The 15,886-nt window shown below is 38.5% G+C and overlaps 1 protein-coding gene across 1 annotated transcript in view; it reads left to right on the forward strand.

The window, feature by feature from the left end:
- ca (claret) overlaps positions 1 to 15,886 on the forward strand; it is a 367,006-nt gene that overhangs the window by 139,880 nt on the left and 211,240 nt on the right. Inside the window, exon 12 of the mRNA XM_067136443.2 lies at positions 14,818 to 15,026. Coding sequence (XP_066992544.2) covers positions 14,818 to 15,026 — 209 coding nt within the window. The remainder of the gene's footprint in view (positions 1 to 14,817; positions 15,027 to 15,886) is intronic.

Raw genomic sequence — 15,886 nt, forward strand, 5'->3', positions numbered from 1 at the left:
TTTACATATTTACAGTTGTAGCTATTTACAGAGTCACTGGTAACGTCACTGGTATTAGAAAAGAAAGAGTTTGTTAGCGGCGGTATTTCGCATTGCCAGCAAGTCCACGTTCTTCCCCCCTTCTTTAATTTCCTGTATTCTGAAGTAGAAATTTGTGCACATATCCTGTGACTACTGGACGAACACCTGTTACAGTTCACAAATAGTTGGTTACGATGCCCACTGCTTTCACATGTTGTACAATGCTGAGGTCCGGGGTTCAATTCAATGTGTGTAATTACACGAGAGTTAGGCACCACAGAGGCCGCCCAGCAATCAGAAGACTGATAACTCTGCCCTCCCAATCACAACGCGGCCGCCCTATCACCAGCAGCCTGAGACTTTCACTGCCACACCAAGTGAGACACTTAAGAGAACATTTCTCACTTACGAACAGTTTTTCCAGTAGGTGAATCTTCTTCAAATCACCACAAGACTTATCTGAATGCACTGTTACACTTTTCGCGTAGGTCACAGCACTTTTTACCAACAAAACTATAATTAATGCATGGAGAACACTTGTAACCACCGGCATGCACGCCACCATCTTGATTGCACAGGGGAGCCATCATAGGTTTCTCCTCGCTTCGAATATTTCTTTTTCTTTCAATGTGCGAGGTTATGTTTGTCAGTGAATTATCCAAGTGCACTATTTGAATTCTGTAAATGCACCTTGTTGGATACATTTTGGAAATAGTTTTGTTTCATGCCATTTGAAAGTTTTAAACTGTGAATCAATGTTAATTGCATGCAGTAATGGGTATTAGAATATTTTATGATGCGGTGAGGGTTGGCATTTCTGAATTACGAGTTGGCAGTTAATTTTTGCGTCCCAAAGACTTTGAATTAATGAGGTTTTACTCTATCGCTAAACTAAGATCTGATTTCACCATTGTGTCCGTTTCAAGTGTTCACATTGCACAAAAAGAATTAACCACCACTAGTTGTGTTACTATCCGAGTGAAAAGAGACTGCGTGTGAGAAATGTTTTAGACTTGGAGTGTGACAAATTTGTAAGTAATTCAGGAGAGGATTCTAGTGATACAAGAGACAACGAATCTTCCGATCTACATGGTATCGAGCCTATTGTAAGTTCACATTAATGACATATCCGTCACGTAAGTAGACCTACTTGCTAATTTTCATGGCAAATATATTTCATAGCAGTGATAATGTTTTTTATCATCTAGGCAAAGTAGCTATATCCGTAAATTTACGTTCATATTTGTATAAAGACCATGTGGACCTTGTGGAGTGATATAAAATGTTGGTTTATTCTTACCTTACTCTTTTGTTGGAGGGAATTTTAGTTCATTTAATTTTTTTTTTTCAAAATGAACCTTCCGTAAATTGGGATGTGGGCATTATTCGGCGGTGGGGATTGTTCACGTAAATACAGTACATCTGAACTTTATTAACGTTATTTGCATATTACTGTTGTCTAGAGATATAAATTTTTTATTGGATTTACTTTCCGATAAAGCCATAGGTTACAACAACAATTCTGTACCATGAGCATAAGACGTCAGGAGTTACTGTAAGTACCCAAACTGTGCACCGTAGATTCCATGATGGGGGATGATGACGCATTTCCACATTGTAGATGGATACCTGGAGGGACGTGGGATCCACAGAAAGGACTCGTCAGTGTCTTCCACGGACACGAACGGCATAGAGCACTCGTGGACCTTTCTTAAAAGAGCAGTTTCCTACTGTCAACATCCACCACCAACGATTCAGACATTAAAAGATGCTGCCATCGAGGAGTGGGACTGTTTGCCACAAGAAATGCTGATTGATTTGGTACTGAGCTTGCCCCATCCCATTCAAGATTGCCTCAGAGTTTGTAGAGGACCAGCATGTTATTGACTCGTGTGATTGCATTGAAAACTGTCTTTAATTTGTGGTGTTCTAACTGAAGAGGTTCCTTAATTTTTTTGGTTGAGTAACATACTGTACCAGTAAAATAGCCCGACTTTATGAATTAATTTTAAAGTTAGCACGAAGTATATCTCAGGGCAATTCTGGGTGATTTCCAGCTAGGGCTTGGTACAGGAGGCAGGGTCCTATCTACAACAATTTTTTTAAATAGATTGAATAATAGTTTTTATTCAGAAAATGCATTTCAAAGTGCACATCACCTTACTGTTGATAGTCGCTGTCTTCAACATCGCCTTTTGATGACCCGTGCTTCAAGTTCACCAGGCTGAACGGGGCTGGAACACGTTCTGGAAGTTGCCAGTATTACGTTGAGATAAGGCCGGAACACCCCGGTTGGTTTGATATGGGTTTGAGTCTCGAACTTTTGACGTTCTGGACGATCTCTGACGTTCTCCGACGATGTTGCGGGGTAATCACTCGTCACATAACTTATACGAATGTCCAGAATTACACAGTCTCCCGACACTTTGGTTTAACAGCACTGTTTCATATAATGTGGTTGGGATATGCCGTCGAATTCACTCTTAATCTTGTAGATAGAATTTATAAGTTCACTAAAGATGAAGATGTGGGTAGCATCGAAATTGGAAGAAAATAAAGCACAGTTCATTAATAGAAATAATGAAACTGAAAATTGTTCACGCACTTGGCACAGTTTGTGGTGATTTTCCACTAAATAAAGTAGCACGTGACATTGAAAGAAATGTATGACTGCTCTAGAGTTTATCAAAGACACTGCTGTCAGTCATGAAATAATACTAAACATTTTGACGAAGAAATAAGGTTGAAACGAAAAGCACAGTTCATTGTTAGGCACACTTGACATTAAATAAAATAGGTGACTGTTCGTGAGTTTATCAAAGACACTGCTGTCAGTCACACACAAATAATTTACACACTGTTCAGAAGAAATAATACACAATTTTGTTGGAATTGGATAAAGAACACAGTTTGAGTTCGGAGTGAAACACTGGTGTCAACGCACAATTATGGTAACCACTTGCATTAACATTCATGTGAAAGTTCGAACACTTTAATAAACACCCTTGTTCATAAATTAAATTATGCTGACTGAGATTTAACAACATGTCACAGTTAATAGTATAACGCAGTAGTGTCACACTGAAATGAATGATATGTTTGTCAGAGGTTAAGTCCTGCTGACTGATATTTAAAAAGAAATATCACAGTTCCTAGTATATCACAGTAGTGCCACATTGAAATTAATATTGATTCTGAGACTAAGTTTACACAGGTAATGTGGTAATAAACTCAGTTCTACAAGAACGAAAGTTATATCGAGAAGTTTCTACATGCGCACAGAATATAAGTTCAACTCAGCTGTTGTCACCCAAGTCCAATATACGACGTGTCATAATCAGAGTTCCAATACGCACACAGATTATAAGTTCAACTTGATTGATAGACTCAATGTCCATTATAAAGACTTTGTTATACGTTAGAGTTCACACGCGCACAATTTATAATTTCAACACGACTGTCAGAGTTTAAGTCCCACATGAAGACTTTGAATATTCGAAGATAGTTTCTGTCAGCACTTTGACAAACTCTGCAGCGTGGAGAGTCAGGCTAGACACCCAGCTATGACTGTGTGATCGGGTCTGTTGAGCTAAGCTTATATTCAGTTTGGGGCTCCTACGTCATCATATAACGTGCTCTTTTGAGGCTGATTATCTCGCGAATCCCTCGACGGATTTACTTGAGATTCACAATTTGAGATGTTTATGTTATCCTCTTCCAAATGACATATCGCTCAAGTCGCTGCAATTATCATTACAGAAGTTTAAAATGTTTTCAATCGAATGTTCGCGAAGGCGTGACGTTCGTATCCAGAATATACCAGGCCATGCAGGCTACACGTGGCGTCAGGCAGGTAGTCTATCCTGTCCCTGCAGCTACGTCACACATACAGCTGTTGCTGGCTCTCCTGCTCGCTCCTCCGAACGTAAACAAACCAAGTTCACTCTGAACGACTTGCGTGATTATGAAGTACAATTAATAGTAAAAAAATACGGCATGTACAGGTCGTAACCGGTACAATATGGAGTGATTTTCTTTTCATTACCGGGTCCAAAGTTTCCGAGAAGTGTACTTTTTGGTTGTATTTACTGTTTTGAGTTTCACATTAAATAATATAATAATCAGTTCCACCTCAACACAACAGAATCTGGTATATGCTTTTACCTTTTTTATGATGAGTGTATTTCCTTAAAGCTTGATTAAATAAAAATAGTGGTGCAGCATCTTGTTTAAGCTTTAGAATGCTAGACAATGATATATCGTTGTTTGGTACTTGTGCGTAAAGTGCCAGCAACAATATATCGTCATTTGAACAGCTTTCCTTACTATCTGCATTTAACACGATTATGAATAGCAGATGGCAATAGCTTACCTTTTGTTTCCATAGAGTAAAGAATGTAGTTTCTAATTTTATCATTATGCAGCTCATTCGTTCACTTATTTACGTACATTGAATTTCTGAATTTCATGTGTTTCTCTGGTCAAGAGATGATTGGCAGTTACATAACTGTAATTACCTACTGAACTACCAAATAGATACTTTTCAAATTTTCTGTGTTTATTCACTTGGGTGGCTGCATTGCAGAGGGATTACTACATTTTATCTGTAATTTTAATTTTGATTTATTTTTATTGCAATGTTTGAAATTTGATATTTTTTCATAGCGTTAACAAAATATTTTAAAATACCATATTTTGAAACCTAACAGTATTGTAATCATTGTCGGTAGTAAGTACATACCATCCTCGACATTTCTTGCAAGTATAAAGGGTTCTTTTCCTTGCCCATCCATATTTGGACTTGATGATATATGTGTAATGCATGATACTGGGCTGCATCTTGTGTTGGTGGCAGTCTGACGAGTTGAAACTTGCTTTTAGTTACAGACTTTTCAGAGAGTCGGGAGCTACTCCTGACCAAATTTGAAAAGCAGCTAAGAAATTTTTCATAGTCTTGAATGGTAGGGACATGAATGCTCTAACTCTTCATGATCTATGCTGTCAGCTTTTTGAAAAGTCTGCAACTAAAAGCAAGATCAGCCTTCTAGACTGCCATCAACGCAAGATGCAGCCCTGTATCATGCATTTTGCACATATCATCAAATCCAAACATGGTTGGGGAAGGAAAAGAATCCTTTGGACTGGGGCTGGATAACAAGCAGGCAAGGACTAACTGCTGTCAAAACAACAAAAGAAACGCTGCGCCGGATTCGTTGAACAGACAAATTTTTGTCAGTGTAAGAAAGGAGGTGCTAAGGTCTGCAGCTGCAGAAAGCCTGATTTACATTGCTCTATTACTGGTAAGAATTGATGTGGACAATCATGCCTAAATGTGTCTAAGATTATTATAAACAACGATGACATAGAGGAAGAAGTGGTTTCAGTAATTGATCAGATGATTGTCGAATAAAATGAAGACATTTGACATTTTCATTTGTTATAGAAGGTGATGGTTTCTTTTTCTTGCTTCCGAATTTGGCCAACTGTGGACCACGTGAAACGTAATGCTTTCTGGTCAGTCTTCCCAGAACTTCTTCATTTGTTCACTCCTTATTTTTCTCTGCTCTTCAGATATTGCAAATGAAAACCTACAACCTGTTTTCCAGTCATTGACAGGGTCAGGGATGGAATGAATGAAGCAGATATAGGCTATTAGTACGATGGGGTCGCCACTCCCAAAGTGATTTATTAATGAATGATAGATGCTATGAAATGAGAATGGAGAGTGTTGCTGGAATGAAAGATGACAGGGAAAACCGGAGTACCCGGAGAAAAACCTGTCCCGCCTCCGCTTTGTCCAGCACAAATCTCACATGGAGTGACCGGGATTTGAACCACGGTATCCAGCGGTGAGAGGCTGACGCGCTGCCGTCTGAGCCACGGAGGCTGTACCAGATATTACAAATTTGTACAAAACATTTTTTTTGCAGGTATGCATTATTGTATTGGTGGTGGTGTTGTTCATTAGGACCACTAAGGACCGCGAGATCTCAACTGTTTGTTTTCTTGCGTGCCCCTACCAGGTTTTCATCCTTTCAGAGTGTACTTTCTTCCATGCATCAGACTGGACGTACTTCAGTCAAGCTGGGACTTCTTTTGGTGAACCTGTCTGTGTTTGAGTGGTACTCGGAGTTGAATGTCTGTTTCTAAGATTCCATACTTTAAAAGATCCTTATCGATCTCCACCAACCGAGGAATCATTTTGAGAGGTCTGAAGTAGGATAACAAACATTTAGATTCTTTCAGCTGGCAATCTAAAGAGAACATAAACAGTTATCCTTCTTTTCCAGGTTTCACTTGATATGTTTTCTGTGTGTGTGTATTTCTAAGTTGCTCCGAGGTCTGTAAACACCATCTTTGAGGTTGGGACCAAGAATTTTTTTGATAATCCTCCTTTCCTTAATTGCCAGTTTTTCGAGCAGGCTATGTGATCAAAGTGTTAAACATTCAGCTGCATATAATGCGTCAGGTCCAATTACAGTTTGATAATGTCGAATTTTTGCATTTCAAGACATGGATTTTTTTGTTACATATGTTTTGAGTGAGACAGAAGGCTGTTTCAAACTTGTTGGCAGCATGTGTTAAGACAGCAAACTTCTCAGAAGTGTTGGATTCAACCCATTCACCAAGGAACTATCAAGATTCTACTGTGGGTAGTCAGAAGATGTGGTGGAACATGTATGATATTAGAAATAAAGTGGGTTTTGGTATAGAAGATTTTGAGGCCAATCTTAACTGCGCATTCATGCAGGTAACTGATTTGTTGAATAGCTAGTTCAGGAGAGGAAGTAAGGAGAGCAAGATCATCCGTTAAAGCAAGGCAGTCAGTATTGATACCATTACGAGTTCAGCCTATTTGAACTCCATCAAGAATTCCTTTAGATTGGAGAACATGTTTGCTTTGCTGGATGACCTTCTCGAGAGCACAGTTCAAAAGTAGTGGTGACAGTCCATTTCGCTGCTGAACTCCTGTTTGGATTAGAAAGGCTTCAGAAATCTCAGATCTGAATTTCACTTTGGAAGACATACCAGTAAGAGTATTTTGAATGATCTGTTGGGTCTTGTTATGTAAGTCAAATTCTTGGAGAACTTAGAAAAGGGTTGTGCAGTCAATCAAGTCTTATGCCTTCTGGAAATCCACAAAAGTGATGACCAATGGTCTGGTTCTGAGTTTCAGGTAGGCGATTGTCATTTTTAGATTCTGGATCTGGATTTTCAGAAGCTGCTTGGTATTCGCCTTTTTGCGAGTCAAGTTGTTCTACAGCTCTAGTGCGTAAGGCTTTGGAGAGGATTTTATAAGTAACGGAGGAAGAAAGATGCCGCTGTAATTATTGATATCCGATTTATCACCTTTTCTTATAAAGGGGACAATTAAGAGGTGTGACTCATTTGGAGAGCATCTCAGTAGTCTTCCAAATCTGTTGGATAGTTTGTAGGAGGAGTTGTAGTGTATTGTCATCCAGTAATTGTCCGACTCATTGGCTGAACGGTCAGCGTACTGGCCTTCGGTTCAGAGGGTCCCGGGTTCGATTCCCGGCCAGGTCGGGGATTTTAACCTTAATTGGTTAATTCCAATGTCTCGGGGGCTTGGTGTATGTGTTGTCTTCATCCTCATCATGACACACAGGTCGCCTACGGGCGTCAAATAGAAAGACCTGCACCTGGCGAGGCAAACCCGTCCTGGGATATCCCGGCACTAAAAGCCATACGACATTTCATTTCATCCAGTAATTTCCAGTATTCTGCAATCACTGAGTCTTCCCCCAGAACTTTATTACTTTTGAGAAAAGTAATGATCTCTCAAAGTTCAGAAATGTCTGGTGGGAAAGAATCAGGGCTGGTTTGAACTCGATTCAAGTTAGGGATAAAAATCAATTGTAGTGGATCACAGTTGTGAAGGGACTCAAAGTATTTTGCCAAGATCTGGTGGTTTTATCTGTCATTGTAGGCGACCTGGTAGGTGGCTGGGTCATGGAAACAAAGGTTTAGAGGGTTGTATGTGGCTAGGTTCCGTTTGAAAGTGTGGTCGAAATTTCTCAAATTCTTCTTCTGAAAATTGGATTCATTGTTGGCCTGTTCGTTCTTGTAGAAATTTCTTTTGGTGTTTCTAATGATTCCGTTAAATTAATAAACTTCATTGTTTGTCCGTATTAAATCAAGATTACAACTTTTATTATAATTTTGGGTCCACCTTATTCAATACATAAAAATTGTTGCGTAGATGTAATTACAACATATATTTTTCAGTCAGTACTTGTTTTGACCCCCCACTACATCATCATCAGCTGATAGAAGTTTGTAGAAAAATTGACAAGCATATAAGTTTATCAACGGCAAATTCATCACAATTTAAAACCATCTTAACAACATGAAACTGTGTTAAAAATATACTGTCTCTAAGTTCATATTTTCAACAAGTCAAAGACTTGTGAGTCTTATGCCATAAACTGATAAAAACATATGCAAACTGGTTTGCTCACCTATGATATAAAGTGGATTTAAAAAAGAACAACGAATTATAAAATAGTCTTAAACACTATGTGCTTAATTTATCGCACTTCTTAAAACTTGACGTAGTATCGTATTAGGAATAATTCAATCAAAACTACAGTGTCCCTTTAATGGAGCAATCCTAATGAGGTGGAAATGAGCACTTTGAGATGTTATCAAGAACAGTGTTCCCAGTTCAATGCAGACCTGTAATAACAAGAACGTTACAAACTATCACTTCACCGATGAGGCAAGATATGAAATTGTGTCTTATAACATAATTGTTTTTATGTGACTCACCTTAAAAGGTCGCTGTCTATGCGAAGCACAATGAAGCACAGCAAGCAGTGTTGTGATACAAATCAAGGGTCCAAGGTAGGTTGGGATTGAAGAGGGGAGGTAGGGGCGAGTGGGAGGAGCAACTGGAGCGGCAATTTATTGGAGCTCTGGAGGGCATGGTCGTAAGAAGCAACTAGCAAAGCTATTATGCATAATATGAAACACCGAACTATTGACCGGGACCTGTACATTTTAAAACTTGCTTGCTGTCTGTCACCGAGGGCTACATCGCATTGTAAATTCCTCCAAGGGTGTCTGGGTTTCCTCGTTTGAGGTGCGATTTTAAGAGCTGTATCAACAAGAGAATATTCCAATGGTTCAAGAACTGGTGGTCAAAGAGAGGAGATTTGTTCTGAGAATTCAGTTTAAAGTACTTTAAGTTTCTCGGTGTCAGATTGAAGGATTCGTTGAGGTCGGTTTTTCCGTGTGTCCTTACTAAACAATAACTCGTCTCTACCATCAAGACCACCTCCTTATATAGGTGCCTGGTCAGGCTTCTAGAAATACCTTCTCGCCCAGATATAATGTAAAGAATATTCTCCATAATTCTCGTCTGAGCTAGTGCCATTCTGGATGTTACAGTGTGTTACACAATACTGTAGTCATATATACAGGTAATAATAAATTATGTACTATTAATTACAGGTTCTTACATTAACTAAAGTTATATATATCTACAGCACGTTTCATGACATAACCTCACAAATAATCTGATTGTATCGCCTGTACATATGACGTAAATTATAATAATAATAATAATAATAATAATAATAATAATAATAATAATAATAATAATAATAATAATAATAATAATAATTTGAGCTCCATACTTGTATTATTTACCCATGGGTGAGAGGATATTGTTTTCAAGTTATATCAGTGTATCACACTTGTGTCAGTTTCTTGGGATGAACTTGATCTTTACTTTGGAGAGGTAATGGTCACAGTCAAGGTTAACATCTTGAAGGACTTTGACATTCTGAATTTCTTTGAAGGGCCCTGCAGAGATGGCTACAGGGTCAAGTTGGAGTTCTCCGAGTAATGGGTTTGGAGATGTCCAGGTCTTCTGCTTCTGTGGAAGGTGTTTAAAGAATGTGGATTTCAGTAGAAGCTTGTTTCTCCCACAGAGTTCAATTAAATCCTCTCCTTTTTGGTTCGTTATGAGATGAGCTGGGTAATTACCAACTATGTTCCGATACTTGCAATCTTTGCCAATTTGAGCACTGAAATCACCCAAGAGAATTGTAGTGTGAGCCTTTGGAATTTTGGAGATGTCCCAGAAAATGTCCACAATTTCTGGATGGTACTTACTGTCAGCATTGATTGGAGCGTGATCATTTACCAAGGTGTATGCTTTATTAACACATTTAACTGAAAGAGTGGATAGTCTGTTGGTGATAGGGATAAAGCTGATGATTGACCCAAGGACCATACGATTTACGATGAAACCAGTGCCGAGATGTGGGGCTCCTTTGAGGATTTTTTAATCTGTTTTGCTTTTTTAATAGTCTGAATGAAACCTTGGGTTTCAGACGGTACGATGTCTGAGTAACGTGTTTCTTGAATCGCAGCTATTGATATTTGATGTTTTGTGAGTACATCCATTAGATGTTTGAGTTTACCTACTTTGAGGAGTGAATTGGCATTGAAGGTTGCAAAGACATTTGGGTGCTTGGAACTGAATTTGTGTGCGTCAAGTATTTCAGGAGACTCCAACTTCTCCTTTGAGCATTGGGGTGCAGACTCCCCAGAATCAGCTGGTCTGCTTGCAGTCCCCTGAGGACCAGAGGATTGGTTACCACTTGGGGTAGATTTTCTGTTTGATTTGTCCATCATGCTTGAAGGTGAGCAGTTGAGAAACATGCTTAGGTTGTGCAGAGAAAGCAAGATCTTCCCTGAAATCGAAAAAAGTGGTTGTCCTGATGTGAGCACAGGCATGCCAAATTAGAAAACTAGGATTTTTAATATGGGCCTGGGTACAAACAACATATCCAAAATGACCTTTTGTCAGTTAACTTGTACTTGTTCACTGGGTTCTTTGTCCAGGTTTCTTATCCTGATTATTTTGTGGTGATGAAGTGTTTTTGTGCTGCAGAAATGAAGCATGCGTATGCTTTCAACAACAGGAAATAAAAATACTGTGCTTCAAAAGTGTCGTGATAATACAGATGAAGGGCCATGTTTAATATCTTCGAAAAATAGTTTTAACCACGTGTTCTGTACCGTGTGGTGTTGTGATTTTTATGTGGCCCATGGTAGTAGAGATGATTGTGAAAGGCACATTTAATCTGTGAAACATGAATCACATGAGGGGGAAAGAGGCAATTAATATACCATTAACAAATGTCTTTGTTAATAGTGGGGAAAAGTGTGTTACAAATGCATATTTGCTTTTTAGACCATTTCTGGTAGAACACAATGTTCCATTGCAGTTTCTGATCATGCAGGGAATTTATTCAAAGCAATGTTTCTGGATTTAAAAAACTGCACATGTGTGATTGTGGAAAAACAAAAACTTCTGCACTAGTAATTTTTATGGCTAGTAACACAAAGGATGACAGTTCGATATTTGCAAAGCGTGCCATTTTCCTTAGCTACCGATGCTAATAATGATGCCAATGATGTTAAGTTTTATCTTTTGGTTGTTTCGTTTAATAATCTAGCACAGAGTCAGGTGTGTACTTTATTAGAGAATGTTGATAATACAGGTCCCGGTATTTTTTGTTTGTTAACAATGAGTTTCCTTCTCTAAAAATTCCTTGAAAAAATTTTATAGGTTTTTTTTTAAAGTTTAACATTGCACTAATACATCAAAGGTTTTTGGCAACAGAATGATGGGAAAGTGCTAGGATTGGAAAGGCAGTGGCCTTGGCCTTAATTAAGCTACAGCCCCAGCATTTGCATGGTGTGAAAGTGGGAAACCATCTTCAAGGCTGCCAATGGTGGGAATTGAACCTACTATCTCGCAAATGCAAGCTCACAGTTGTGCGACCATGACCACACACCCAACTCACTTGGTTTTATAGCTCTTCTGACAGTGCCAACACAATGATTGGAGCAATAATGGCTTCATCAAAAAAATATCAGAGACGAAAGTCTTCTGTTTAATACACAGATGTTCATGCCATCAAATCCATTTAGCTGCTCAAAAAGCTTATACATATTTGCCAGTCAGTATTGAACATTTTCTTGTTCAAATTTTCTATTATTCAGAAAAAAGTTTCAAAAGACTTTGAAGGTACATCAAGGGATATGTGGTACTAAATCTAACAAGATTTTTAAGTATGCCAGTACACATTGGATCAGTGGGTGGCCCTACACCTAATGTTTTACAGGGGACACCAAAAAAAAAAGGGGGGGGGGGGGGTGGTCACAAACCAATGAGATCTTTCTTTTTTGATCCTGTGTTAAAGTTATACTGTTACTTTCTTTAGAGGATACTGCCCATTTTTAATAATGAAAATTTGTTTTTACAACAAGATGCTCCAGTTGTATGTGTGTTGAGAAGTAAATTTAATCGTCTTTTAACAGAACTGCTGGTAAGGTGTATTAAATCATTTTTTATACAAGCAGGAGTTGCTTCAAGTACTGATGTGGAATTTTAAAACTGAAAAGCACCAGAAAGTATATGAGGTTTTGATGACTGGTGCTAAGTGTAAGGTTTATTTCATAGAAGAAAAATTTTGTAGTAATGAGCAAGAGTTTCATTCCTGTTTGGGAGAGTTTTACATTGCAGCTTGTGATAACATTGTGACATAATTTCCTCTTGGTGATTAATTTTTGAAACATGTGGTGACTGCCATTTTAAATTTGAGACAATGTGTTTCATTTTCATCTATAGAATATATGATCAGCATATTTTGCAAAATTATAGCAGATTCAGAACATGATAAACTTGAATCAGTATTTGCATCTTACCAGAGTGACATTTTATATGATGACATATTCATTTGTACTAGTTTTGATGTTGCTTGGAATAAAGTTGCAAATTTAAAGAATGAAGGTGGTCAAATGAAGCATAACACTTTCAGTAAGATTATAATAGCTGTTTTATCAGTGCCACACACAAATGCTGAAAGAGAAACTGAATTTAGGTCCTCAATAAGTACAGATACTTTGTCATTGTTCCCCACTGAGAAACTAAAGAAGGCATCAGATAGTGCTGTATGTTTCAAGAAAAGATTCACTGAGAAGCAGTTACAACAGGCGAGGCATGCTACCACACAATATGTACGCTAGAATAACTGAAGCAGTTACATGAGGCGAGGCATGCTACCACACAATATGTACACCAGAATAACTGAACAGGTTTTTGAACAGGAACATTTATTTAGGTTAGGTATATTTTAAAAGTGAAAATTTGAGGCGCCTGTATCAATATTTCTCTTTATTCTGCGATTACCCTGATTACTGATTTCTCATTCCAAAGATTGGTAGGTCTGGAGAGGGAATTCTCTGACCTTCTACTCAGTGTTAAATAGTATTTAAGGGAGAGATACCGTTGAGCTCAGAGAATGCTAGGACAATAGCATCTTGTGCTATGTGGCTGACTTGTTACAGTGTTCTCCATCAACAATTTCACATACCATGCAGAGGTATCAGGAACTGGGTTCATACTCTCGCAGGTTAGGATCTGGTCGGAGAAGGACAACTTCTTCAAGGGATAACCAGTTCCTGTACGTTTAAATTCTACGTGACCAGCACAGTGCTGAAGTTCAAGCCAGAAGTCAGATTGAACAGCTGCGAGGTATGAATGTCAGTGAGTGGACAGCAAGTAGGAGGTTATGTAATGCTGAACTCTACCTCTGAAGACCTGCTACAGACTCAGATCTGCTGCATCAACATCGACATAGGTGCTTACGTTTTGCAAGAAATCATCAGGAGTGGGTTTATGAACAATGGGGAACAGTTCTCTTTACGAATGAATCTCTGTTTAGCCTCAGATCCCCAGAGGGATGAGAGAAGTTCAGGAAGAGATGTGGAGAAAGGTATTCTTCCTGCAACTTTTCTTCACGGATAGCTTTCAATGGCAGTTGTGTAATGGTTTGGGCATTCATCTCCTTAGCTTTCCGAACAGAGCTCATCTTTGTGGAAGGAGGGTCATTTATGGCCCATCGCTACATTGAAGAAATCCTAAAAGGAATTTTTCTTCCGTTTGCACCATTCATCGGTGGAGATTTCCTGCCAATGCAGGACAGTGTGCGTCTTCATGTTGTAAGCCGTGTCCTTCAGGACCTTGACGAAGTAGGGATCCAACTGATTCATTGGCCTGCACACAGTTTGGATCTCATCCCACTTGAGTATTTATGGGACATATTGGGAAGAAAAGTGCATGTCTCTTGACTCTGCAGGAGTTGCAGGAAGTCTTTCAAGAGAACATTGTGGCACTCTTCAGGAGTATGTCTGAAAGGCTCAAAGCTGTGATTCATGCCAGAGGTGACAGTACACACTTTTGATAGCATGTGGGATGGTGCAGAAATGCAGTGCAATATTAACTGTAGCATTCGAATGAAAGGAAATTAAAATGAATTGTCTTTAAACAATGTTAAATTTTGATACAGACAGGGGTGAATTTAGCAAGAATTTTTCTCTCTGTGAATAATTTGCTGTAAACTCTCATTTCTCCTAATAAAAATTGCTCTGGATATGACACTAGTAGTGACTTAGATGACAGTCATAAAGATAACAACACCAAACACAAGTTAGTCATCAATTTTAATAAAGTAAATCACTTTCTGTGCAAAATCTGAAGAGTTGCCTTTTTTTTCCGTTTACATCTGTTTCATTTACATACAGTGATTTACTTTATTTTTCCTTGGTTCTAGCTGGCTGTTAAGCATTTTCTTTTTCAATGTCTTTCATTTTATACTGTGAGATACTGATCAAATCTTGGTGTTACATGCAGATTTCTGTTTCTTAGTTGTCTTTGTTATTGTGGTGTTTCATGTTGTTTATTTCTTCTGGCAGGAAATTTTTGAAGGAAAATCTCTTTTATGATGAGGTGCTTGCTGTAAATGTTGCTGGACAGACTGGGCTTTGGGAAGTATTACAGTTCCTTGCTACATACCGTGGATTACATCAAGAGGTTCTGGACATCCTTACTAAGATCTTGCGCTCCCACAGTGATCCTAAAGTTGTAGAAGCAATTGTTTCTAAACAAGCTCCTGGTTTGGATTGTAAGTATATACTGGCAGGTATGGAAGCAAACAGTTTATAATTTCAAGCAGTACATTTCTTTTGAGTAGCTACTAACACAGTGGCACATTTTCCATAAGGTACTGGGAAGTAACATATAGTGAGATACTCTTGTGTAGTATAGTATTTTTATCAGGTTCAAAAAGTACAGAATATGTATCAAGCTGTCAAAAATTATCATAGTACAAATGGCAAGGCATCTGACTCGCTGAGGAAAGCAACAGGAAACCTACAGTAACATACTCTTGTGTAGTCAAGTATTTTATCAGATTTTAAAAATACGCACTCATTATCAACTTACCAAAAATGATTACAGTTCCAAGGAAGCCTTCGTAGTAAAGTTCAGTCAGGGCATTACATTACTAACTCCTCTTCAAATAACATATTTACTTACAGGATAAAAGAAATTGTCTTAGGTATTATGATCACAACACTTAATCTCTACTTTACAATACTTTATTCCTATTCATTAATGTTGAAGCATTGCTTCCACTTCTGTAAAAGTAGTCCTCAGAAGTCCACAACTGTGTGGTAGCGCTGGAAGCAGGTTGCAGCGCACAGGGCTACTTTGCAATCTTCACACTCATATCTAGATTCTCTTCTCTGTCCCATTCGGTAACACAAAACACACCGCCGAGTAGGGTTTTCCTTGCGTGCTGTTGCAACAATGTATGATGGATAGTGAGGGGCATTGATTCTTGTTGGTGGAGGAGTCTTCGAAGGTCTGCCTGGCTGCGGTCTTTCATGTTTATTGTTACAGTAGAACCCCGCTTAACCAAACTTCGCTTAACCAAAAAACCCGGCTTAACCAAAATGCTCTGGCAAAATTGTATTTTAATAT

Source organism: Anabrus simplex, chromosome 1, assembly GCF_040414725.1.
Source record: "Anabrus simplex isolate iqAnaSimp1 chromosome 1, ASM4041472v1, whole genome shotgun sequence".
Classification (NCBI taxonomy): Eukaryota; Metazoa; Arthropoda; class Insecta; order Orthoptera; family Tettigoniidae; genus Anabrus; species Anabrus simplex.